General features: G+C 35.6%; 1 protein-coding gene across 6 annotated transcripts in view; it reads left to right on the top strand.

The window, feature by feature from the left end:
- The window catches only part of LOC137630414 (homeobox protein extradenticle-like), a 34384-nt gene extending 6800 nt beyond the window's left edge, over nucleotides 1-27584 (top strand). Inside the window, exons 4-6 of one of the 6 annotated variants that reach the window (XM_068361868.1) lie at nucleotides 21658-21770; nucleotides 23213-23306; nucleotides 24076-27584. In XM_068361868.1, coding sequence (XP_068217969.1) covers nucleotides 21658-21770; nucleotides 23213-23254 — 155 coding nt within the window. In that variant the 3' untranslated portion in view covers nucleotides 23255-23306; nucleotides 24076-27584. Of the gene's footprint in view, nucleotides 1-21642; nucleotides 21771-23212; nucleotides 23307-24072 lie in introns of all 6 variants that reach the window. The other 5 variants (XM_068361867.1, XM_068361866.1, XM_068361869.1 and 2 more) reach the window with 5 other exon arrangements.
- Nucleotides 27585-27900: the final 316 nt, after the last annotated feature.

Genomic DNA, 27900 nt, shown 5'->3' with positions numbered 1-27900 from the left:
ATGAAAATATGTGAAGTTATATTATAACAAAAAGAGTAATGTTTTCATTGAAAAGGACAGTTAAAATGGATAGGTATACGAATTGATGAAATTGTAATGTAGATATTTAAAAGGAAGCTGTTGAATATTACAGTTAAAAACATTGTCAGAAACTTAAAGGAAACATTTTTTTTATGACTTTAAAAATATTTTAATCAGAAAAATTAAATAATGCCCTGTAATTTGAAATAATTAAGCAAATGGCCTATATGACATCCAAAACTAAGAATTGTGTATTTGATGAAGAAATACTTTTGATTACCGAAGCCTTCAAATTTAAGATAGAGTAAACGAATATAATACATTCTTGTGTATGTGCTCCTATGTATCTACAGTATGTATATCTTCACAAATCTCTCTTGGTGAATAATAAAAGATTGGTCAAAGAGAAATGATAAAATGATGAAACAGAAAACGAAGGTCTAGGGTAGAAGCGAAAAATATGATCAGGTTCAGGAGTAAGAAAGGAGAGATGTGGGGAGGGGTAGAGAAGGAGTTAGAGGGGGTTCAAAAAAGGGGAAGGGTCTTTGGACGGTCTTGGTAGTAGGGGCAGGGGGATCTCAGAAGGAAGCAGCCCGCGCCCTCGTTCCTTAGTGTGCGCCTTATGAGTTGGGGGGCCAGGCGACAAGTGCATTCAATGGTTTGGGAAGCGGTCCACACCGTCCCCATGTCCCTCTTCCAACTCAGGCAGTTATCAACCTTTTAGCCCGGTGACGTAAGGGCGGCGATTGCCACTTCTTTCCCCGGAATCCATGCCCTTTTGGTGCCCTCCCTACTTCAATTATTATACTGCAGTAACTCGGACGGGAGAAATTAAGTCCCACGTTGCAGTCGTACGCCATCTTCTGCGGGGCATCATTAAGGACGAATTTTCTTGAATTCCCGTTTGAGGAATAGCCTCTATCTCTTCGACAACTTCGGATGACTATGTCGTTACCGAGAAGCTCCTCTGGAAGATTTCTCGTTATTCCTCTCCTCTCTCTCTCTCTCTCTCTCTCTCTCTCTCTCTCTCTCTCTCATAAGTTGAGATGAGTAGTACCAAACATAAAAGAATATATCTTTCTATCTTATGAATTTTTATATTCCATATTCCAATTATAAGTGTCTCATTTTATAAAGATTTTGAAAGTTCCTTAACCCTTCTCTTATTTCAGTAATGATAATTTCCTAGGCTATTGATAATGAAGCAGATTTTATCTCTGATATTAATGACACGATATATTGTCCTTCTGCTCGTATTAATTAGTCTCTCTCTCTCTCTCTCTCTCTCTCTCTCTCTCTCTCTCTCCTAAGTGGGAAGTATTGTATAATGAAGACGATTCTCGTCTTGTTATCCTTCTTAGCAAGTTTCAACTAAGTTTTTTTCATGGTTTACGTTACAGCTCTTCATTTTGCGTAGAGTCTTTAGCTTGAGGGTACCACTCCCCACATTACTCTATTTTATATGTCTTCCTCTTGTTTTTTAGATTTTTATGGTATATATATGAAAGACCTATGTTAATGTTACTGTTCTTAAAATGTCTTATTTTATTTGTTTATCACTTCTCGTGTTTTTTTTTATGTTTCCTAGTTTCCTTTCCTCACTGGGCTATTTTTTCCATTTTGGAGCCCATGGGCTCATATCATCCTTCTTTTCCAACTAGGGTTGTAGTTTAGCTAGTAATAGTAATAAGTAATGATACTATAACATCTATGTAAAGATCATAACTTGATAATTTTATATTTCACATGTTATGAATCCACTGAAGACCTACTGATGGTTATAACACTCGTTAGTAACAGTTGTGCCACAACTTTTCCTTACCCTTATGGTAAATCCTTTTTAATAACACTATTTCTTCCCTTCTCTTAGAATCTCCATTGCTCTTGGCAGTATACTGTATCTCGAAAAGTAGGGTTATCCCTGAATCTCATATCCTTTTGTCAAGAGGCGTCTTTATCTCTTCTTTGGATGTTTACATCTTCCGTTTTCCTTCGCGTTGTTCGATGCTAATCGGAAGAAGTCTGATTTTTTAAATAAAAAGAAAGAAAATTAGGGTTATGCTAATTAAAATATTCGTCTTCATTAAAATTTTGTGTGATAACTCTTTATTGCAAATTTACTTTTGAGAAACATTGGAATTCTTTCTTATATAGTTGCACAAAAGAAAATATCTTATTGAGAAAATCTTTTAAGATTTTGTGCCATCAAACTATCCTGAAGAAATGCTTCAATTGTTTCATTTGTTTGATAAAAACTTGCGGTCTATTGAATTTATTATTCAAAATCTGGATATTAATCTCTGGCACCGTCATTCAGTTAGTTCTTTATGCATATTTCATAAGATTTTTCATGATTGACCATCCTCATTCAGATCTTCCCAGACTGTACCACCCCTGTACGTAGTATTATAGGTATGCAGTTAATTCTAGCAGTTTTCCCTTCTTCTTCATAATGATCAGCACTAGACAGTATTCTTGAAGTTTTATTCCAGCTGTGGCCAGATTATGGACTGATCTTCCTAATCAGGCAGTTGAATTGGTGGAACTTAAGAAGTTAGAACTTGAAGCCTGTTGAACAGGCGGACTTAAGCCTCTCTTCGTAATTTATACATGACATCTATTTCAAAGTTGTTACTGATCTTTAAGATATATTATATTTTTATTTGTTCTCTTATGTAGTTAATTTATTCCTTTTCTTCACTAGGCTACTTTCCCTGTTGAAGCCCTAGGGCTTGTAATATTTTGCTTTTGTAAACTAGGGTTGTTGCTAAACTAGTAATAATGAGGAAAGTAATATTAAAAGAAAGGATGTGTAAAATCATTATACCAGTCTTTAATTAGAAGAAAAAATCAAGGTGATGTTAATCAAGAGTAGTATTGCATAAAAAAGTCAAAACTATTTTAGGTAAATGTAATGGTCGTTTAAATTAATATCTGAGCTATGCTAATTAACGGTATAGTTCCCTGGAAAATGTCTTTACTAACTAGAATATTTTTCATAGGAAATTAGTTATATTTCGGTAAGTCTTTTGGTCTTATAAACATCATTGCGTTGCTAACTATGGGCATTAGTCTGTAATATATTAGCTATGTTATTAGTTCCTTGAATGTAAAATATAAAGCCTTTGCGATATCAGTGTATTCGTCTTAGATAAAAAGAAACACCAAGGCTCGCGAATAGGGCCATGCGAAACCAGGGCATTTATCCCTAAAAAAATTAGGTTTATTCAAATGAAAGTCTTCGATTGGCTGTCCCATAAGTGTCTATACACATACATTACATATACCAAGGCACTTCCCCCAATTTTGGGGGGTAGACGACATCAACAAAGAAACAAAACAAAAAGGGGACCTCTACTCTCTACGTTCCTCCAGCCTAACAAGGGACTCAACCGAGTTCAGCTGGTACTGCTAGGATGCCTAAGTGTCTATATTAGGAATAAAAAAAAGTATGGTATCGTCATAAAAATAATGGTTCGTCGAAAGTAACTTTTTATTTTTATTTTACGGAAAGCACGGAAACCCATTGCTTCTCAGGTCACGGAGCACAAGGTGTTGATAATGAGAACCGTAGAGATTGTGGGTTGTACCAGTTAATGAAAATTTGACGTAAAATCCTCATTGGTTTATTTGTTCCGTAAGGAAGTTGAGAGAAAGAATTGTGTTTTGAGTTGTTTTAGCGTCATAATACAGTTATATTAAATTCAATCTACGCAACGTTGCTTTGGCATGGCCATCTGTAGATATATATATATATATATATATATATACTGTGTGTATATATATGTATATATATACAGTATGTATATATATATATATATATATATATATTTAAAATAGTTTTCATTTTGTAGTAAGAATAATTTGGTGAATAGTATTAATCTTTCTTTTACTCGTCCAGTGCAATTGTAAATAATTTACATGATGTAAATATTCTATGTTGTAGTTTTGAACACTCGATCGGTGTTTGTTAGCAGTAGCCTTCGGTATTTGCAATGAATTGTATACTATAGTCCATTTCTTTTAGCGAGGCATATTTGCACCGACTCGCAATGGTGCCCTTTTAGCTCGGAAAAGTTTCCTGATCGCTGATTGGTTAGAATTATCTTGTCCAACCAATCAGCGATCAGGAAACTTTTTCCGAGCTAAAAGGGCATACCGTTGCACCGACTCGCAACGGTGCCCTTTTAGCTGGGAAAAGTTTCCTGATCGCTGATGGGTTAGAATTATCTTTTCCCACCAATCAGCGATCAGGAAACTTTTCCGAGTTAAAAGGGCACCGTTGCGAGTCCGTGCAAATATGCCTCGCTAAAAGAAATGGACTATAGGTAGGTTACACGCCAACCATTGTACTGATGTCTACCCTCCAATTCGCGTCAAAAAAAAAGTAAAACCGAAAAACAATATCTTTGTGAATGTATCTTATGATTTTATAGTTTTCACGCCGACTTTTTTAACACATTTCGGGATTCTGTTACTAATATATTTTTGATGATTTTTACGCGTTAATCCGACTGAAATTTTGTCTATATCAATGCAGCATATATCTTAGTAATTCATGAAGGATAGTAAACAGCAAAGAAATTTTCTTCGCATTTTGTATTGTATCAATATTTCATTACCTTTTTTTTAATTAATTTTACTATCTTGGGTTTTTTTTTTTTTTTTTTTTTTTTTTTTTTTTTTTTGGTGGTGGTGGTGGTGGTTGGTGGCGATCGTGTCACGAAGTTACTGACGCTTTAATATAGTTTTTTGAGTCACGTAACTTTTGTGTTAGGGACGAAAGCCTTGGCATTCAAGAGGGTTGTGTTAAATGGCTTATGTTATTTGTAGAATGATTCCTGTTAGGTTAAATCGGGTTTAGTTACTACCAGGATTTGTCTTTTATTTGAACACCTTGATTTTTTAAGGAGATTCGATTTAGGTAGAGGCGTCTTTTACCTATCACAGTGATTCATTATAAGTAATATGTATCATTACTTACTTACCAGATAGCAGATTGATATTCTGGGATTTTTTATTTAGTAGCAAGAACAGTAATACTAGTTACTACGGGTAATCGTGTCAAGGAGTAATAGCCGAGCATAATACTTATTTTTTGATACTCTTGTGTCGCAATTCAAAGGTGAAATTGTAAATAGGTATCGTTAGTTATCTCTGGTGTTAGAGAAGCCAATCTATGATTATTATTGAGATGTGAGAAAAAATAGCCGAGACAGTAGATATATATATATATATATATATATATACATATATATATATATTTCTTTATTACTCGCTCTGGTTCTTTTGGGAGCAGCCCCTAACTTTTGTTGATCATACTTGGTACTGGAAACCATTTTTTAAAAATTGTTATAGCTGCCAGATTAGAGAATTATTCCTTCATTTCATGCTTCTTTTATAGTTTATATTTTCTTCACTGCATAGACGTCAGTCAGTAACAAGCTAAAATTTTCTTTTCTCTCATATCAAAAGAACAGATCATGAATGTTTTATGCCTGTTATTCATATATAGATAACTTGTGAGGTGTGTGTTTCAGTTGTCAAATTTGATTGTAGTGAAGCTGGCCACAGAAGGACAGAGAAAGTCACAAGTGGTTAGATTAAGAATCTTTGAAATCAATCACGCAACAGATATGAATAGAACAAGTCAATAGTTATTCAAAACTGAAGAAAATATATCCATATCAAAGTTACTGTTTTGTCCCTAGAATCAAATATTTATTTCCCGCTGTCTATCAAAATATTGTGGGGGGACGAGAGAGAGAGAGAGAGAGAGATAGAGAGAGAGAGAGAGAGAGAGAGAGAGAGAGAGAGAGAGAGAGAAAGCTGTTCGACTACCATGTGGTGAAATATTAAAGTGGCCATAAGATGATTGACAGGTCGAGCGGAGGGGAAAGGGATACTATTGCCTCACCAGCTGGCCTCCCCCTTAGGCCTTTATACCCCACCCACGAGGACCAGCAGTAGGTTCTGCCACTCATCGGAGTGTTCATCTCTCTCTCTCTCTCTCCTCTCTCACCTCTCTCTCTCTCTCTCTCTCTCTCTACCACATACATGTATTTTATCAACACCAATCTTTTATTTCCCTTAATAAGGTGGCGTCAGATATAAGGTAACACACGTATATATATATATATTATATATATCTATATATATTATATATATATAAATATAAATATATATATATATATATATATATATTCAATTGTCTTGTCACATTTCACAAATCCCAAGTTAGACGATATTATGTTAAAATTACGAAAGGCAGTTGCATTATAGCCTAGATTTAATCGTCTTGAAAATATATATATATATATATATATATATCTCTCTCTCTCTCTCTCTCTCTCTCTCTCTCTCTCTCTCTCTCCCTCCCCATTTGAGAGGCCGCGATCTGCATTCCATTCCATTGATGAATGTGCTGACCGAAGAAATATCCACTTTCCAATAGATACTCTTTATACCATGCAACTTTCTAAGAACCAAGATCCAGTTTCTTTTGGAGTAGGCGTTACACTTTCTTGAATACGAAAGATGGATCTTGTATCTAAAACTGTTGAATAATTTGATTTTATTTTACGACGGAGAGTTGGTTAGTACTGAATTTTTTGTTTTCTCGTAATATGAACTTGCGTCAAAGGGTGCGATTTCAGTTATTCATAGTTTTTTTTAATTAGATTCATTATATTATTATTATTGGATAGTTTATCTTTTGTTACTACTATCAAGAGTGTGTTTTCTTCATTATATTATTATTATTGGATAGTTTATCTTTTGTTACTTCTATCAAGAGTTTGTTTTCAATTTAAATAGGGTGGGACAGTGAATAGTGCATTTCCTCTTGTCCTGTATAATCGATTTTCTCTGCTAATGGTTTAATGCGAGGGGCGTTTCTCTTGACATTTTGAAGGGAGCTTATGATTTTCATCTGGTAATGGACACTCCATCGATTTTATAAAAACGCTGGGATGGCTGGTAATGTATTTCTGCCATCTTCTCTGTTTTACTATCATCAGCGTGACTTCAAAATCTCTTATTTATCCAGGCGTTACTGTGTTTGCATAATTCATTATGTACTTATTTTGATGATGTTCTTTTCGATATGTGCAATATTGATCTGATTATTTTCGTATTTGTTCATATCTTTAACTACTTATTTTCGTATTTGTTCATATCTTTAACTACTTATTTTCGTATTTGTTCATATCTTTAACTACTTATTTTCGTATTTTGTTCATATCTTTAACTACTTATTTTCGTATTTGTTCATATCTTTAATTACTTATTTTCGTATTTGTTCATATCTTTAACTACTTCCATACAATTTTATAATTAGTTTCTTTTATTTTCCAAGGTTTAAGTAAATTTGAAACTCAGGTGTTATGTGCAATATTAATATAATTACTTTCGCTTTTTTCATATATTTAACTGCTTGCATACAATTTTAATAATTAGATTTTGCTTAGTTTTTACTCCGGAGATACTCTTCATAAAGAAATGAAAGCTTTAATTTCCCATTTGGGTAATTAAACGAACACCTACAATTGATATTACATCCTTCGGACGTTATCACACCTACAGTAAATGTTTTAGTGAAGCTAATCGCTCGGAAATGCCCCCTACGTTTCGCGGATGGCAATTTCCTGTAATTAAAACTTAATTGAGATTTTTTTTTTCCTCTCGACTGGAAAATTCCTCCTATTGATTGGAATTGGCTTCCCGGAGAGAGAAGTCAAAATTTTTGAAGGAAAAAAAAGTACTAGTGTGGGGGAGGGGAGGTGCAGTGTGAACGTTATATTATGTTCGACGTAATTGATGCGAGAAAGGGCGGCTGGATCATTATCTTTAAAGCGACGCCAAACACCCCCCCCCCCCCACCCCCCCCCCCCCCCCCCCCCCCCCCCCCACCCATACCTTGGAGGAAGATACGGTCTTCATATTCTGACGTTGGTTGCGTTCCTGATTTTATTTCTTTTCTATTCCACGTCGCGATGCAATGTGTTGTCCCCTCTGGAGTTTCAATAAACCCTGTTGGGTTCCGACGTCTTTATCCCTTTTTCTTTTTTTTCCTGTTCCATTTTATTCCATTTTAAGATTTATTTGACTTTTAATATCTCGATCACTGGGTTTTACTACTAGTTAAAAAGGCATGATTTATTTGCTTGGTAAAAATTTGGTGTCTATAATTACAGATGATATTTTTTGTCAACGATCCGTCTTGATCAATATTGTTACCCTCCTGACGAGAGAAATTTTTTATGTTAAGCAAAATCGACTCTCAGTTTGAAGTTATTATCAGTAGAATTATGTTAGAATATTTGGAAAGATTAAAACACACGTATTAATTGTCCTATATATATTAACCAATCCTGTTTATTATGTGCAAAGTATCTGCTTTGGGAGGCTTATCATACCACTCCAAGTAGTCAAGTTTTTACACATTTTTTTTCATTTATCCTCGTACCATAGCATTGCTTTGAACACTATTAGTTAAATCGTAATTTATTTATTTTTTTTCCATTATTTTGTTATTCGTTATTTAATCCGCAAAGTTAGGTGGAACTTAAATAGGAAACAGTATATATTTATCTCCCCATTTAGCTCATTCTATCCAAATGTTTAATTCCTTCCTATTCCTGTTCGTTTGTTTACAATGTTTCATTCGATCTTCTTTTGTTTTATTGTGAGTTTTATGTATATGTTATATGAAAGTAATACTGAGAATTCTAAGGCTTCTCTATGTTTCCTGTTAACCCTGTTATTAACGATATATTGATGGTTTACAACTAAAATTCGAGAGAGAGAGAGAGAGAGAGAGAGAGAGAGAGAGAGAGAGAGAGAAATTATTATACCTACAGTAGATGCCGAATATTTTTTATAGGAATTTATCATTTCCAACCATTGCGTATAATGGCAGCTCGTTTTTTTTTTTGCATAATTCATTATTGACGGTTTACTACTAAAATACACGAGAGAGAGAGAGAGAGAGAGAGAGGAGAGAGAGAGAGAGAGAGAGAGAATTTGATTATATACAGGAGATGCCGAATATTTTTTTATAGGAATTTATCATTTCCAACCATTGCGTATAATGGCAGCTCGTTTTTGCACAATTCATTATTGACGGTTTACTACTCAAAATACACGAGAGAGAGAGAGAGAGAGGAGAGAGAGAGAGAGAGAGAGAATTTTATTATACCTACAGAAGATGCCGAATATTTTTATAGGAATTTATCATTTCCAACCATTGCGTAAAATGGCAGCTGGTTTTTTTTTTGTTTGTTTTTTTTTCGAAACGAAGGAAATGAAAATTAATATTTGTCGGTCACTAACCCTTTTAACAGGTAAGACCGATCACCATATTTTCGGAAATGGAGACTCCGTAATCTCCCTCTTGAGTTTCATGCTGTTTAGGTGTATTCAATATTATATATTAGATGTTACGTATTCTTCGAAAGTCTTAGTAGCTATAGTTTTTAAGGAATTTTTTTCATGCTCTTAAATCCAGTAGTTTTCCTCCATTTTGAGTTAATTTTTAGTAATGTATATTGAATTTGGCCGACTACATTGATCTTTAATTAAAGTGTCATAAATGAGAACACTAAAATAATTGGTCCCCATAATTTTATTACCAAGGTTTTAGATACCTTATTCCCTAATCTCTCTCTCTCTCTCTCTCTCTCTCTCTCTCTCTCTCTCTCTTGATCTTGATCTTGATCTTTAGTTAAAGTGTCTTATATGAGAAAACGAAAATAATTTGTCCCATTAAAATTATTACCAAGGTTTTAGATACCTTATTCCCTAATGTCTAAATCTCTCTCTCTCTCTCTCTCCCTCTCTCTCTCTCTCTCTCTCTCTCTCTTTTGATCTTTAACTTAAAGTGTCATAAATGAGAAAACGAAAATAATTTGTCCCCATAAATTTATTTCCAATGTTTTAGATACCTTATTCCCTAATCTCTCTCTCTCTCTCTCTCTCTCTCTCTCTCTCTCTCTCTCTCTTGATCTTGATCTTTAGTTAAAGTTTCATAAATGAGGAAAACGAAAATAATACGTCCCCATAAATTTATTACCAAGGTTTTAGATACCTTATTCCCTAATAGGTGTAAATCTCTCTCTCTCTCTCTCTCTCTCTCTCTCGTGATGATCATATCAAACTCGGTAAACAACGGCGTGTTTAGTAGTCTCGGTAGATGTTCATTGCGTGTAGAGGGCCGTGTTGCGACTCTTGTTCAACGCGCGCTTATTAATTTTATGACGGACTGCACCGCCCCACGTGACCACAGACCCACGGCCTTTCTCCACACCCTACCTCCCTCCCTCAATCACCCCCTTACCCCTCCTTCAATAACGTCTATGCCTCCTTTCCTCTCTTCCCTTTGCCATCACCTACGTGATAATTCACCTCTGATTTTGGGATTTCATTTAATTTTTTTTTTCGTTTATATTTGTTATATTTAATGTTCAGTTTTCTTCTGGTTCTATAAATTTGTTTTTCTAATTTGTCCTCTTTATTTTCAATTTTCTCATTCCTCCCTACGAGAGCCACTTGTTTTCGTTCATGAAAAAGGTCCACATGAATATAAGTGTGAAAGGAGTTTAGGGTCTAATTCATCAGCTACCAAGTGCCTCCATTCTGAATAAAGGTTGCTCGTTTATTTGAATACTGAAGTGTGAACGCAGTCCTCGATGGTCTGTAAAACCTTGTTTTCGAGTACTTTATAAAGATGATTCAAATCGAATTCGCTGAAGTAGTCAATCTTCTGAAAGCCTGGGTAGTTGGAATAATGACCTCGTGAAGTCTTTTTGTAGGTTTGAATTAATTAAGGGTTTACGAAACGTACTCGTATATTAAGTACATTTTAAAGTTAAAAAAAAAGTCGTGATTCTCCATTTCTACTTATTCTACTAATTTTTTTTAAAGTAATGCAGTGCATTCTACTCATTTTTTAAAGTAATGCAGTGCATTCTACTCATTTTTTAAAGTAATGCAGTGCATTCTACTCATTTTTTAAAGTAATGCAGTGCATTCTACTCATTTTTTAAAGTAATGCAGTTTACAGTTCTCTCATTTGCCACGGCATCTGTTACGCTCGGAGACATGGAACTTGTAATAATAATTCGTTAATGACATTTCTTGTGAAATAAAAAATACCCGTAACTAAGTCATTTTTTATTAAAGATAAATTTGCAAGGTTCTTGCGGAGCTTCTTTGTATTTTACTTGTACATTACAGCAACAACAACAGTATAGCAGTTTCTATTCCACATAACTCACTAAATAAGATAATAGATCTATGAACTATAAAATTCTCCATCTCTGATTTTCATAATTTGTACAATGTTGATGTTAAGAGAAGATGATCCATTTTCTGCTTTACGAAGTTCGCCAATCTCTCCTTTTTCTTATCCCATTCTTTATGTATGACTTCAATAGTTGATCATATTCCCTGAGAAGTGAAATATCCTAAAGGTTTAAGTAGTTTTTTTTTTGACACGTAGGTTAGTCTTCTTGCGATTTAATGGCTTTCAACCATCCTTCAAAAGATATGTAAATGATGCTAAAATATTGGAAGTTTCAACATTCTCCCTCCTCTTGAACATTGGCATTATAGACGTATACTTTTTTTATCATTAAATCCTTCCATTGCTGGCTTACAGTGTGTGCGTAATAAGTCAAGCCATAGCTTTGTATAAATCTCTCTCTCTCTCTCTCTCTCTCTCTCTCTCTCTCTCTCTCTCTCTCTCTCTCTCTCTCTCTCTCTCTCTCTCTTTTGATGTCATATTTGATAGAGATATTCCACGTATTATATTAAGTGAAAAATGGTTTGTAATGCCAGTGTAAATAATGAGTGACTTAATTACGTCTGTAATATAGAGCAAAATTAGAAAGATATTTCAGTTTTGGGGTTTATTTTCTCCCTTAATAATGGCAGTACTGTCTTTTCTGTTCGTGTTAATTAAGACTTTGTATAAAGAGAGTGATCTAATCCTTCCAAGGAATTTCCTTTATCAAGGATCGTTGACATTTAAATTTTTACAACAAATTTAACAAAACACAAGTTAAGCAAAGAAAATCATATTTTACTATAATTCCAAAAGTATAAGTCAAATTCTTTTAAACTCAAATTGAAGTAAATTTGACAAGACAGTTATAGAATTTTTATAGCTAGAATTATTTAGACTTCTCTGATGAGAGAAGTCTTGGCTGATCTGTTCTATTTCACGCGAAGGTTCATTTGGTTACATATATATGGTTTTACTTTCGTATATTTTGGAGGTAAGATGGGTTTAGATTACCCTGCTAGTTTAGCTCATTGCCCCAAGAATTTACATGAGTATAATAACCTCTGGGTAATAAGAGAAAATGGGGAAAATGTCTTTTATGATTTCCGACAGTTATTTGGTCTGAACAGTGTACAGTTTGTTCAGTGTACCTGCTTAATCATGAATCGTCAATGTTCCTTGCTAACCAGGAATTATGAGTGTTTCTGATTAACCAGGAATCATCAGTATTTCTGATTAATCAGAAATCATCAGTATTTCTGATTAACAGGTATCATGAGTATTTCTGATTAACCAGGAATCATGAGTATTTCTAATTAACCTGGAATCATCAGTATTTCTGATTAACCAGGAATCATCAGTATTTCTGATTAATCAGGAATCATCAGTATTTCTAATTAACCAGGAATCATCAGTATTTCTAGTTAACCAGGAATCATCAGTATTTCTAGTTAACCAGGAATCATCAGTATTTCTAGTTAACCAGGAATTATCTGGGTTAGTTTCTGGTTAACCAGGAATCATCAGTATTTCTGATTAATCAGGAATCATCAGTATTTCTGATTAACCAGGAATCATCAGTATTTCTAGTTAACCAGGAATCATCAGTATTTCTAGTTAACCAGGAATCATCAGTATTTCTAGTTAACCAGGAATTATCTGGGTTAGTTTCTGGTTAACCAGGAATCATCAGTATTTCTGATTAACCAGGAATCATCAGTATTTCTGATTAAGCAGGAATCATCAGTATTTCTAGTTAACCAAGAATCATCTATGTTAGTTCCTGGTTAACCAGGAATCATCAATATTTCTGGTTAACCAGGAATCATCAATGTTTCTGGTTAACCAGGAATCATCAATGTCCCTGGAATATCCTAAATCATTAACATTACAGTATACGCAAGTCTTTTGAGGAATATCCTAAATCATTAACATTATACGCAAGTCTTTTGAGGAATATCCTAAATCATTAACATTATACGCAAATCTTTTGAGGAATATCCTAAGTCATCAACATTATACGCAAGTCTTTTGAGGAATATCCTAAATCATTAACATTATACGCAAGTCTTTTGAGGAATATCCTAAATCATCAACACTATACGCAAGTCTCTTGAGGAATATCCTAAATCATTAACATTATACGCAAGTCTTTTGAGGAATATCCTAAGTCATCAACATTATACGCAAGTCTTTTGAGGAATATCCTAAATCATTAACAATATACGCATGTCTCTTGAGGAAGCGTTAGAAATCATCCCCATTAATAGTCTTAACTGTACAGGCAGGAGTCGTTTGAAGTTTACCTTAATTACGTCACCTGTGATTATGCAACTTAACAATATCCTATACCTTTCAACATCTTGGGGGTTACGCGTTGTCTGCACGACTCGTGTATATAACTTTTTTAGCACCGACCACTACCGGTTAAAGAAAGGCAGCCTGATCCCTTGCTGAACGTACAACCAATACCACAAATGGCAGATTCTTCCTGTGACTTACATGCAAGAAAGACCACAAAATGGTTGTAACGATAACGACTTGTTGCTATAAAAAGTGGAAGAACAGATGTTTCTCCAACGGATAACTATGGTGCATTAGCATTTTGTTTTACATTTGAAAATGATACGAGGAAGTTTTGAAAGTTATATGATACATATCTGTTTTTAATTGCTATGATTGTGTTTGTTGGAGAGACAAGTCAAGCAGTTATTATTATTATTATTATTATTATTATTATTATTATTATTATTATTATTATTATTATTATTATTATTATTATTATTAGCTAAGCCATAACCCAAGTTGCAAAAACAGAGCTCCATCGGGAAATAATTATACTTATATGATTTATATTTATTTTTAATTATTATTTCGCTATAGTGAAAGAGAAATCATTTAATTAATCTCGAATGGCTATGCAATACAAGTGATGGGTTTTCAGCATAAAAGAGGACAAATTGAATTAATGAGACCTGATCAGACGAAAACACAAACCTATATAGTGTGTTTTTGTTATTAGGTATTTTAAAAGTTCAATTATAACTTAATTTTAGGAAGGTTTTATTCCAGCAATAAATTATCCATTGTGAGTAAATGACAAAGTGGCATTATTTCAAGATACCGTGTAAGTTTTTATAGTTTTTAAATCCCAGCAGAAAATAGTTTTGTAGCTGGTTTTACATGGTAACAATACTTAGATGAAGAAATACACGCCACATTATGCAGAATAGGTTTTACTTATGAGTTAGAAATTAGGATACTATGTAAAAAAAAAAATACCCCAAATTAAGACGTGACATTTTAATTTATTTTCATGTTAATTTTCTTAATAAACGGGGAAATTTGATCAAACTGTCACAATTATAATGATGATAAACAATTTTAAACTAAAATTATTTTTAACCTAAAAAACGAAACTGCCATATATGAAAAAGAAAAAAAAATGGATGTGCTTACTTTTTTCTTGTATATTTTTAATCAAAACAAATGTTAGCAATGCTTCTTCCTACTATTTTTGATTCAACATACTTATATGAGATGAGTGGGAGAGAATTTGGTTCTATTAACCAACACATTTACTGACTGCATAAAACTTGGTTTATAAAACCTTTTCATCTTCAAATTGTGAAATGAATTATTGGAAATGGGAAGATGATTTAAAATGGCCCATTTTGTTGTTATTTAGAACAAATGAAGAATAATGCAAATGCACAGAGGGTTAGGGAGGAAAAGTATTTTTGATTCATATGAACAGTATATGTTAGAAATTATGACCATGTAACAGTGTTTACTTAGTGATATTGGAGGGTGAAGCTAATTTTAAGGTAAATACATGAGAAAAATTAATCATTCTCTACTTAGATTTCTTACTGGAGTGTCAGAAAATGCCTTAAGAATTGTATTGCTGTAAGATAGGAAAATATAATTGGAGAAGGACACTCCAAAATCAAACCAGTGTTCTCTAGTCTTGGGTAGTGTCATAGCCTCTGTACTATGGTCTTCCACTGTCTTGGGTTAGAGTTCTCTTGCTTGAGGGTACACTCGGGCACGCTATTCTATCTAATTTCTCTCTTTCTTGTTTTGTTATACAGTAATCTTTATAGTTTATATAAGAAATATTTATTTTAATGTTGTTGCTATTCTTAAAATATTTTTCCTTTTTTCCTTTCCTCACTGAGCTATTTTCCCTGTTGGGGTCCCTGGGCTTATAGCATCATGCTTTTCCAACTAGGGTGGTTGTAGCTTAGCAAGAAATAATAATAATAATGATAATAATCTCAATGATTGAGTTTTTTTTTTTTTTTTTTTTGCGAGGTGGGTGGGTTGGATATGATGAGAAAAATAGAGAAGCATTTTGGTTATTGAAGAAATATTGAATTCGAAAGTGGTAAAGATGAAAACCATTGAACAGGCACTGAAAATCATGGAGAAAACGCATAAAAGAACTCCTGAACCAGACCGGAATTCAATCAGAAGGTGAATGAGATCGAAAGTAAAAGAAAGCTATGCATCAGAACAGTAATTAGGATTAGTGATGTAATTTAGAAGCGAGCTGAAAAAGGGTAAAGCATAAAGAAGATTACTTTAGTTGCAGAGAATTATTTTTCAAACTTTATATGCGATATCATGCTTAGAATTTAGGTAAAGTATTCATTGTTAGTGAGTGTTGCCTGTTAATTATGAATTTAAATTCAGAAATAAAGCACTTGATTTGCTGAAAAGATGGAGAAGAAAGTTGATGAAAAATAAAGCAAGCTATTGTAAACGCTATATTCATTGCCAAATTAATTTTCCATACAATTCAACGATGAATTTTTATCTTTATCCTCATTTTATTATAAAGGGAGAGATAGAAATGTTTAAGCAAATTTTTTTCCACACCACATTCTAAAAGTAATCAAATGTGATCTCGAAACATTAAAGAAAATGAGGCCCTAATAGTGATTTATTTACAAGTTTGAAATCTGTATATACAGTACTATATGAAGTCTTGTTGTTTTTGATGAAGTAAAATGTTTCAATAATGGTTTTTTGCTTAAGATTTCATGTGAGTTTGTTGTATATAAACATTTTGTACATTTCCCAATAAAAAGATTATTTAATTTTTGTGTTCTGGTGTATTTATTTTGCTAATTTTTTTATTGTTTTTAAAGTGAATTATCAAATTGTTTGTTGTTTTGTTTGCTTTCATATTTATACATTATGTGCAACAATTTTGAAATATGTTTAAATTAAAAGTCCTAAGTTAATTTACTTTAAAACTTCAAAAAAAAATTCTGTCCATTCTTTTCCAATAATTCTAAACTTTGAGTAAAATGCAGTTTTTGCTACAGAAATACACTAAAAATTTTTTAAGAATTAACCTCAGTCTTAGGGGAATTAGACTTGCATTAATAAGTAGTCTGTTTAAGCTATGTTGATAAAAGTATAACGGGTAACTAAATGTCCTTGGCCAAATTCATACATGAAGTATTTTTTTATAAATCAGAGCTGGAAATACGGGATTACCCACTATTCTTTTCGAAGATGTGTAATTGACTTAGCTCTCAGTCCTTGGAATTAGATATGTTAATTCCTACAGAGATACAAACGCTTGTCCTTTACATAGGAGAATGGATAACAGTGAAGTTTGAAAACGACAATTAAAAATTATTACAAGGTTTCGACAACTGGCAGATAGCGTGGAAGATGGGCTGGCTATCCTAATGGCTCACTGACAAACAATTTCAATATCGGACTGTCAGTGAGACAGACTTTCCTACTGACTGGAGTTATGACAAACTTAATTTTTTTTTTTTTCTATTTCCAAGTGTATTCATGAATTATATTTTTTATTTGGTTTTCCTTGGAGGTTCTACACCGTCTTTAAGGGCTTCTTAAGATGAGAGTGTGTTGTGGTAGTCTTTGGGGTCCGTCCCTGCCTGGTGATCTACGGGACTAGACTTTGAGACTCTTTCAAGTTTTATGGTCGTCGTTCAAGGAAGAGCAGTCTTTAGTAGGAGACCTTGACCCCAATACTTCCCATTCTTCTCCCTCCTGTTGGCCCCTCCAGAGGCCGTTCGGGAGAGGGGCCGTGCCCTTTAAACTTAACAAGCCTCGAGTTAGGGATTCCCTCCTGTATCTCCTTGGAAAACGCGTCTTTCTCCAGAGGGAAGTTTTTATTTCAGATTGACATGTGCGATGCAGCCTTTTTAAGGACTTAAACAGGTTTTCTGAGTGAGTGGCTGGTGCAGGCAGTTTATTCGAGGCAGACTCATTCCAATCTGGATACCGCATCCCTAAGCAAACAGGTTGCCAGGCCTTGGGACTTCACGAGGACAATTTACTGTACCTTGGGAGGCGAGCTACTAGTGCACCCTGCCTTCAGAGAATACTTCCTATTTGTCAGGGCAAGCAGGGTGTTGTGGATAATGGTCCTTGCCTCAGTCTGGACTGCTCCTCAAGTCTGAACCATAACCCTCTTTCTGTTATCAACTTATGTATTTGTCAACAGATTTTAGTTTTGAGACAATGAGCCAATTGGCTAATATTAATGGAATTGGAGAAGCTCTTTCCTCCTTAACCATGACGGATCTCTCTCACCCTGTCAAGATCTAATGTTAGGACAAATCGAGAGAGGTCAGTTCTTCACCCAGAGAAATTCTCACAGATCTGAGAGGGATCATCTACCATGTCCACGGGAGGTGGTGCTTCTCTTCCTTCACTCAGCAGCCTTTCTATAACAAAATGTTGCTAGTCCTGGCATTCAGGACCATCTCATTCCAAATAGGAGATTCAGGCATGTTTCATCCAGTGATAACTACAACATCTCTGGCTTCTGGGCAGAGACCCCAATGGACTTTCAGACCTGAAAAGGGAGGAGCCAAAAAAAGCCGGAGGGTAAGGCTGAGTGAAGCCAGCCTTCTGGAAACTCATAATCTTCTGAACTATCTTCTTCACGGATACATTGAAGGATAGAGCTATCTCCTCAGTACTTGCCCTGTAGTGACATTTCAATCAGTATGGAGGGCTGAGCATTGAATATCTCATGACACCGTAAGGCTTAGGTTCTATTTGCACAGCTGCCAGTGAATTCTTGGATTCAGTATAGTTCATAACGATCAGCTTTTCAGCTACTACGTTCCAAGCAGAAGGTACACACGGGGTGGCCAACTAAGAGGACTATGCAGAAAGTTGATAGTCCGCTGTCGTGCATTCTCCCTCGCCTATACCGGAGCTGAAGGTGGTTTTCAGGGATGCCATCCAACATATCTGGAATGACCGTATTGTATTCAGGTTGTCACAGTACTGCCTCCTAGAGGAGCATTTGACAAAGCTTGAATCACACGTGACCATTGCAGGACACTCAGCCATGAAATGGCATCAATTAGAAAATACCTGCACCTTCTACTGTTCCGATAAAGGCTTAGAGATCTGCTTCTCTACCTATCCGATTGGGCCTGCCGTATTGCCAGATATTCCAAAAATCGCTAGAAACCCTTCGGCTTCTTGGGTGGTAAATTCCAAGACATCTCATCTCAAAGGGAAACAACATATTTTGTGAATCGGATGTCTGAATTCTGCATGTATTTACCACCTCTGTTTACCAAGCTAAGGGGTCTTTAGTCTTTGACATCATAGAAGTGAGACATTGTCTCGTATCCATTTGGTTTTGAACTATCTGGTGCCTTCTCTCTAGGGGGAAGACACAGCTCAGAGCCAGCTATGAAAGGGCCATATGTGGAATAGTTTCTCCTGCTCAGAGGCTGCTATGGAGATCTATCACTTGGCCATAAACCAGGTTTTAGATAACCTCACTCATGTGTAGCTTCGGCAGGACTGTTTTCTTCAGAAGAAGCCTACCTCCCAGGTATGTGACCAAGAGTCTCAGTTCCCCCGAGAACCCTGTAAGGATTGTTGGAGTTGACTGTGGACAAAAGTCTCACCCTTAGAACGGTCTCCTTCCTTACACAAGTATCAACTGAATTAAGTATATTGGAGTTCAATCTCTCCTTTTTACGTTCCCTAATTTGGTAGAAGAAGGAAAGTCTTTTCCTCCTTCATACCCGGTATTGCTGTTCAGAAACCAGAATCCTGGTTTCTCCTTCCTGACCGCAAACTGGGAAAAGTAACCAATCATCTGATTTGGTTATTCTTGTGCTTTGTGACCACATGTGCAACACCTCTCATCAGCACTGAGAAGGTGACAAAAGAGGAACAAAGAACATTTCACTTCTGGGCTGAGGGAGGTCATTGACTGAACTTTTCCACCACCCTCTCCTTTTTCTTTGGAAAGAACTCGAGTCAAGACACACAAAATCAGAAGTATAAACGCAATCGTAGCTTTCTATAAGAATTTCTCTGTGACTGAAGTACAATATCATTAGCAGAGGTGAAGAAACGTCTGGCAACGTTTAGTGCCTTTTACCTACAGGCTGTGACCCAAAGGTCTCTTAGACATATGTCTAAGGGTCTGTTTTAGTTACGCATTGGGTGGTATAGCTACCTTGGCTCCTCTCACAGAACCATTAACTTTGGATCAAGGGTAAGAGTTACGTGTGAGTCTGGGACAAAAGGAAAGATTGACTGGCATTTTATTTTCCTTTTAGTCTTTCCCTGTCTTTGGGTACAGCATTAAAAAATCCTTAACAGCTGTTCTTGATTTTGATGCAGATATACCCCACCTAGCATGCAGCTATTCTTTACACATGTATAGGAGAGTTTTCCCCCATACTCCTTACGAGGACACATGTGACATAACCAGGAAAACATATATATATATATATATATATATATATATATATATATATATATATATATATATATATATATATATATATATATATGTACCAGGTTTCGACTGATATTCAGCTCAGAACAACCCTTTGTGCTAGGACCGTAGACCGCTGGTATTGCCAAGCCACTGGTGCACATAATTTGAAAATCCTTATCTCTTTCTGCATCTCAATGCGTGAATTTCGAGTATTCCAAGATAAGTTTCCAGCTAGTTGGAACAGGGGCTTCCTCAGCTATGTAAAGGATGGGGGTTTTGAAGTACAATAATTTGTATTTTTCCTAACTATACAAACCTGAGTCCTTTACTCATACTTTCCTGCCATCAGCAACCCCCTAGAAAGTCCCAGCTGCTATCAAAGTGATTTGTCAATGACCCAGTGCTCCCCAGCTACTGGTTGGTAGCTACCAGTCTGTTGTTGAAACCTCATTATAGTTTTTAAATGCTGTATTCCAACTTCACTGTTATCCATCCTTCTTAGGTTTGTATAGTTAGGAAAAATCCAAATTGCTTCCAACTGTCATTTTCATTGTTTATTATTTTATTTTAATACAATAACTTACCAATTAATGTCAAACACTTTTCCTGTTCAGTGAAAAATTAGTAAAGAAAATCAAAATATTTTTTCATCTCGGACTTTTCATTATTCTTTTTCAATGTGGTAATTTACAGATTTCTGTATATTTTTTTTTTATTTTACATAATTTTTCATTTATTTTTCGTGTGCAGTGATTTACCAATTCATGTTAAAAATGTCTCTTCTTACAATCTTTAATTTTAATTTTATTCATGAATTATATCTATTTTTGCAATATTTCTTAGTATTTTATTTTATTTTTATTTGTACATGTGTGTTCTAATTTCATATTTTCCTTTTTGAGTAGATTTTTATTTCTGGTTCATGATTCAGTATTATCATGATAGCAAGGTAGATTTTACCATTACAGAGATATGTATTCATTTATGCAAATAGTATTATGTTCATATATCATGCATTTACTTTCAAATGACCTAAATTATAGTACTTAATCTGAAGATGTAAATTTATTATCAATAATTTATTAAAGATGCTGTGTTCCAGCTTATATTCGGTTGTTAGAGGATGTGTACACGTTTTTTGTATCGGTGCAATAGAACATTTATTTCACATATATTATGACTGGAAACCAAATGGATGTTTTTGTTATTTATCATGTTTATATAAAATTATTGTCTTCTCTCCCCCTCTAAACAAGTTAGTGTTTGCATTTATTGGTATGTTCAAACATTTTAATTTTGTAGGAAATTTCTATATCATTGCAGTGTAATTGTTGTATTCCTAATTAGAAGACTAGTAAAATATTTTTATTTAAAGACGGTATTGTGTCTTAATTCTAAATTATCAAAAAATAATGTTTTGTCCGAATTACCCCATACATGTATGTAGTATTAGAAACCTAAAAATAGTTTTGAAGACAGCTTTTGAATTTTGATGTGTATGTTAGCAGTAGAAATTTATATGTAGTTTTAAACTGAAAACCAAGTGTTTGTTTTATAGAAGTTTTTATTTGGCTCATTGTAGATTATACGTTAGCAGGAGCGTCGCCGTACAGCATGAGTGGGACTCCGGGACCTATGATGTCTCCACCTCCAGGAGAAGATTCAATGGGTTATGGAATGCCAGGACTAAATGGGTCTGGATACTCAGGGGTAAGTTTTCATGATAGGTAGTCAATAATGTTTATGTAACCCTCTCTACTGCGAGTTCATCCAACAGCTGTTCTCCTGAATTCTAGAAAAGGAATTTGAAAGTATTTTGACTCCTGGACACAACATGAGGTTCCTATAAAGTCATAATATAATAAAAAAAGTGCTAATTAACTGGAAATTTCAGTTATATGCTCTGCAACTTGACTATTTCCTTAACTAATTAATGTAAAATAATTTTCTGGAAAATTACGAGATCTTACTTTTGCAAACTTCTTATTCAGTGAATTCTGATAGAAATTGTTTGGCTACCGCTTTCAAACCCTTTTATACCTGGTTATGATCTGGATACTTGAAAATTTCCACGGGGTTTTTGTAATGTTACAGCACCGCTATGTTGAACGACTACTTAGACTTTCCTAAGAGTTTCTAGATATCTATTTTTGCACACTTCTAAAGTTTGGATTTGTTTACCCTCATATATAAAGGTCAGCCACATAAATAAACATTTAGGATCTTTGTTAGGTAATGATACAGAGTGGCAGTTACATATTTGTAGAATTAATAGGTATTTATGTATACAGTATATATACTACTGTGTACAGAAGATATTTAAAGAATATTGTACTCAGAAAAGTTTATTTCACTATGTGAACAAAATCACATTGTAAATGCTAAATAGATGTCATCAATAGGGAATTATATATTATTTTTCAATTCCTAAGGATTGGGAAGTTATTTTGGCAGTCTCTTTGAGAGTATATATACCATATACTGTAGGTAGTAAAAAAGGTTTTTATGTGACATTCACATATATTGAGAAAAATAGTAAATTGGTAAAAATAATGTATTGTGTGTGCTGCCTTAATTTAAACAATAGAAAATAGTAAATTGAATACAGCATATAATTGTACAGTGCTAGATTTTTTTTCTTTCATTTTGGAACTATTTTTTCAGATTTTTTTTTTCTCAGTCACTTTTTTGAAAAATTCTTTAGTTATGAATGAAATTGAAATCAATAAAAATTTCTCTTGTACTGAGAAATCAGTTTTTTTTATAAAGAATTCTTAACACTTCTTTTCAACGAATAATTTTTATAACCAGTAGTAGCAACAATTGAGTTTGAAGTCATAATTTCTGTGATGATCAATTTACTGTCCTTGATAGTCACTGTACAGTATAATAATTGAAGCTCAGTGTACAACTGGTGCTTCAATAAAAAGGAGGAAGTATATGAGGGCGGTTACATTAGCTAGAAAGTATTTATATATAAAGTTTTAGGGTATCATTAGTCCCAGAGAAGTAACTGTATAGGAAATTGATAAACATATTTGTTTACGGTCATTTGTTTAGATGACTAAAGTACTGTACTGAGGTTTTGATCAAATTACTTAGGGCCATCCCATTCCCTATATGCATATTGATTTATGGGTATTACTTGCCAGGGCATGGGCTACGACCTCCACCCGGAGTCGCCTGACGTGTAGGCGACATCCACACATCCGCCCACGCCCAGCCCGCCCTCCACCCACACCCAAAGTTAGTTCATGAATTTTCTGGGATTTTTACTGCCTGTGCATTTATGTTCAATGACAGTGGCGTCTGCTATTGTTGGCATGCCGTTTATCATTGCAATGCCTATCATTTTGTATAATTTGAGTCTCACTTATCACAGCATGCATAACTTCATTTGCCATCAGTGTAAATCATAGAGCACAACTGATTCTAGATTGTTATTCTATACTGAAAACTGTGAAGATTAAATAGACTAAAATAGTGCAATACAAGTAAATCTTAGGTTCTTGCTACAGTAGTACTTTAGGATTAGGGGTTCTTGAGGTACAGTAGTTTAGAATCTAAAAGTATCCTTTTGTAGAGGTAGAATTATCGCATGGCCAGTAGGATCTTGTCTTTTTATACTGGTAGTTTTACTGTATTTAGTTGTTTTGTTTTGGAATTTTTTAGGATTGTTAAGGTTGTCAGAGTGTGACACTATTTTCATTGTTCTGTAGTTCACAAACATGCATGATATTTGAATTTATTATAAATGTGTAAGTTAGATAAAACTAATTATGTGAAAACATTTTTTTTAACTAGCTAACAAAAGTTAGCATGTAGGTTCAGTTGAAATATTTGAAATTAAAATAAATGTCACAGTAGAGATATTTAGAGTGCAAAGGGATCTTGAACAGCAATTTTTAGTGGTGCAATTCCAATCATTGCATGTAAAAGTACATTTACCTAATATTTTAATTTGATAACATACTGAGGTATTAGATTATTTATTAGTATTTGTTTGTTTCAGCAGCAATAAGACGCGTGGGCGGTTTGCGGGTTGTGGAGTCCGGGCCAGCATGGCGAGGGTGGCCTGGCTCACTGATCCAGCAGTGCTGCTCCTCCTGGTGTGGTTGCAGCCAATTTCTCTAAGCCAGGCTGCTCTCCCTCGCCCCCACACTACCTCCCGCGGCCCACCCATCCTTCAGACAAAGTGCAGGCCGTGTAACTCCGGCTCACCAACCACAATGGGGCTGCATGTGGCGCATATTGGCCCAGCCACACTCTGGCTTGTTGTGCCACATGAGTTGCATGTGGCCCACCTCAGGCAACAGTGATCAGAGCTGTCAGCCCAGTGTGCAGGCAGCGGGCCGCCGCCGTGCGCCCTGCAGCTGAGCGGGACCAGCGCGGCCCGCCCAGCCCATAGTATACGAGAGTCCGGGGTGGGAAGCCTCCCATGGCTGCTCCTCACACCACACTACCGCTGCCTGTGCCCACGTTTCGTCCATGGGTGACGCTGTCATGACCCATAGCGCTATGCCATCTTAACATCCACTCATCCACAAAGTTGCCTTGCCTCATCCACCCATGGCCGCGGTTTTTTCTAACTTTACTTTGATGCACTGATTTATATACTGAATTCTCCCTAAATTGCTAACCTTGTCTTTTTGAGATATAGTACTTGAATAAATTCCTCAATAGGATCGACAAATTAGTCATGATTGGTGTTTGAAACAGGTGATGATGCCATGGGAGATGAAGGTTAGCCTAGTGATGATGGACCTTTTCCCTCTGCCAGGGAATTTCAGAACCATGTATACGGTTGGTATGTGATAGTCACACTCGTGTTGCTTATATGTGTAGGCTTTTAATAAAGTTTCTGCTGTTTGAATTCTTTTTAAAAATACACGTTCCTCATTGGCAAGTGAGCCAGATGTACTTTGTGTCACCCTCGGCGAAGTGGGCTGCAGCGTGACTCGCGGCTCTCCCGCCCCGCCACGCAACCCCTATGGTTGTTGTGGTTCAGTGTAGGAGGATCGCAGTGACCCGTACAAGCCTCTGTATCCATGTAGCATAGGAGTGTGTGGCCATGGAGGCCTGGCTGCCCCCCCGGCCCTGCACACGTTCCACTGGGTGGCCCTCCATATTTTGGCACGGCCGTAGGGCTGTTATGCCCAGTGGGGCCCCATCCAAGCAAGTATACGTACTCTGGACGGCAGCAGCAGCACCAAGAATGGAAAAAATAAGTAATGGTCAGACTGAACTGGCTCTCAAGATGTCTGTTTGTTGTTTCAACGCACATTAATTGGGTGTTTGTTATTTCTGTTTGTGTTCCATTGTGTTCTAATGGGTTGTGTAATGTGTGTGTGTGTGTGTGTGTGCGCTGGTCCTTGACTGGCCTAAGTTACTGTGTTCTTGATTTGTGGAAGTTGGAGGGTGTGGCCCATCTTGTCCATGGTGAACCTTGAAGGGCCTGATTAGGCCACACCCAGCTGGGAGGCAGGTGGTTACATTTACACTGCATTTGTTTGTTCTTCTGATGGATGTAGTGTAGATGCAGCCATAGAGAGAAATAACGGAGTGGTTCCTCCCAGCCCATCCGCAGAAAGGCACGGTCGGTGGGGCGGTGCCTAAGTGACACCGCCTGGTTGATGCAGGGTATTACCTAGGAGAAGATGAGACCACACAGATGATCTTGTGATACAGTGGTATGAACACTAAGGACCTGGAACCTTGAAGTAGGTCTATTTTTATATGATGGATACAGTAGATAAGACTGAAAACGAAATGAAAAAGTTAGGTGGTCTTGTGTAACTGTATATTATTAGTATGGATAGGAAATTAATACTCTTTGCAATCCGTTTAACATTTGGTAACTTTTAAGTCCTTTTCCATACGGTTTGTACGGTAGTGTAAGGGCAGTGTCGGGTCTCAAGTGGTGCGCTGTTAGCGGCCCAACGGACCTGAGGCTGCCAGCGCGCATGTTTGTAAGGGTAGTGCAGGAGTAGTGCAAGGTAGCTAGACCACAAGTATACAGTGATAATACTGCAGTATACGAAAAACAATGTTCTTCATTGACAAAATATAACTAAAAGAATAAGCAGTAGCCTGCCCTCTTTTCATGAACTGTTAGCATTATTTTGACTCCTGTAGCCAGCTAAAGGGCCGTCATCTCGTTTCCTGATTTTTCTGAGCCGCTGAGGTGTACCGTAGTTGTCTCTCCATGTAACTTACAGCTCTCTTCTGTCTCTTTTCGCTGTTCGCTGTAGTGAATGATGCAAGAATAACTCTCCTGTATTGAATACTTATGAATAACTTAAATGTTTCCTATCTGTCCTCTCCAATACCGTCCTGTACCAAAATACGTAATTTTCTCACAATTCTTGTAGAGATACTGTGTATTTTTGCTGTGAATTTGTTCCAGTTTTGTAATAGTATATGTAGTACAATCTTACTACTTTTCTTCCCTTTAAGGACGGTATAGGATAGCTACAAAATTGGTGCATTCTTATTAAACATTGTAAGCATATTTTTCATATAGACATTTTATTGTTTTCATTGTTTAGCCTTCTTATTTATGTAGGATGGGTCATTTTTTAGGGGTTACCCACCTCCTTTGTATTTTCCCCTTTTCATTTTTGAGCAAGAGTTATGTGCTTGTAAAGTAGAATCCATTTTGGAAATGAAAGATAAGTGCTACTTATGCTTCCATACTTGGCAAACTGGGCAAATAAAACTTATTTTGAGTGCAAGGTGAGGGAATCCCCACAACCCAAACTTCACATGGTGACCTGTTACCGGCACCCTGCTCTCTTTCTCTCGGCATCCAGTTTTCTATGAGGACCGTTTTATATATGTACTATACTGTTGCCCAGTTTGTCTCATTTATGGAAGCATTTCATCCACTCATTTTACATTCTAACCATTCTAACCTCTTTGCTATGTGAGTGTGAAGTATATGTATATTACAGTTGTCTTTTGTATTGTCATGCATAAGTTGCATTGTAAGTATTTTTGGCTACAAGGAAAGCCAGTTATCACGATGATATTAAATACCATGATGTTTTGTTAGAATCTGCAGGAAGCTGCAGACCTGTTTGTGTTAAGGTTTAACAAAGCTCAAACTAGATTATTTTAGTGTCTAGTACAGGATATTCTTGGTTACATTTACTAAAATGCTGTAGCCGCTATCCGTGTCACTGACCCATCTATACAGAGGACTGATGTAGTACCTAAGCTAAGGATGGCTCAGTCTCACGGTTGCCCATCTTGGGCCAACAGTATACCAGCCGGCCAGTGGTTCAGGAGTAGTGTATGTTCTTGATGCTTCAACAGTAAACAACATGGAATTTCTTGATGTACAGTGTCATGTTCTGTGGCAGCAAGGCAATCAAGAAGCATACACTACTCACCTCTCTTACAGCCAAAGGCTGGGAGGTAGGGCCACTGTGCCAGAGACGAAGAAGCACTGTTTATATGTACTGTAACATACAAACTTTTACTATTAGGTATGAATGTTATCAAATAAATGATTTCAAAGGCTACGTAGTTTTTGTCTCCACATGGTATTGTTTTATGGTTTTCGATGAAGTCTTTTTTTGTACTAGAAATGAAAACAGTTGTTTGCCTAATTACTATAGAGTATATGTACTTTGATGTGATGTACCATAGTGGATTTTAAACATCTCTACCTTAGTAACAATATTGCTCAGAATATTATTTTTATGTATTGAGTTTACACAATTAGATAAACTGCAAGAGTACACTGGAATGGGATTATGGTATTAGTTTTACCATAAAAGAGCCAAGTCTGCTAGAATGATTTGACTGTATTTGCTTGCCTTATGAAGTTTAATAC

Source organism: Palaemon carinicauda, chromosome 38 (genome assembly GCF_036898095.1).
Source record: "Palaemon carinicauda isolate YSFRI2023 chromosome 38, ASM3689809v2, whole genome shotgun sequence".
Lineage (NCBI taxonomy): Eukaryota > Metazoa > Arthropoda > Malacostraca > Decapoda > Palaemonidae > Palaemon > Palaemon carinicauda.
Note: the sequence above shows the minus strand (reverse complement) of the source record. Positions and strands in the feature narration are given on the sequence as shown.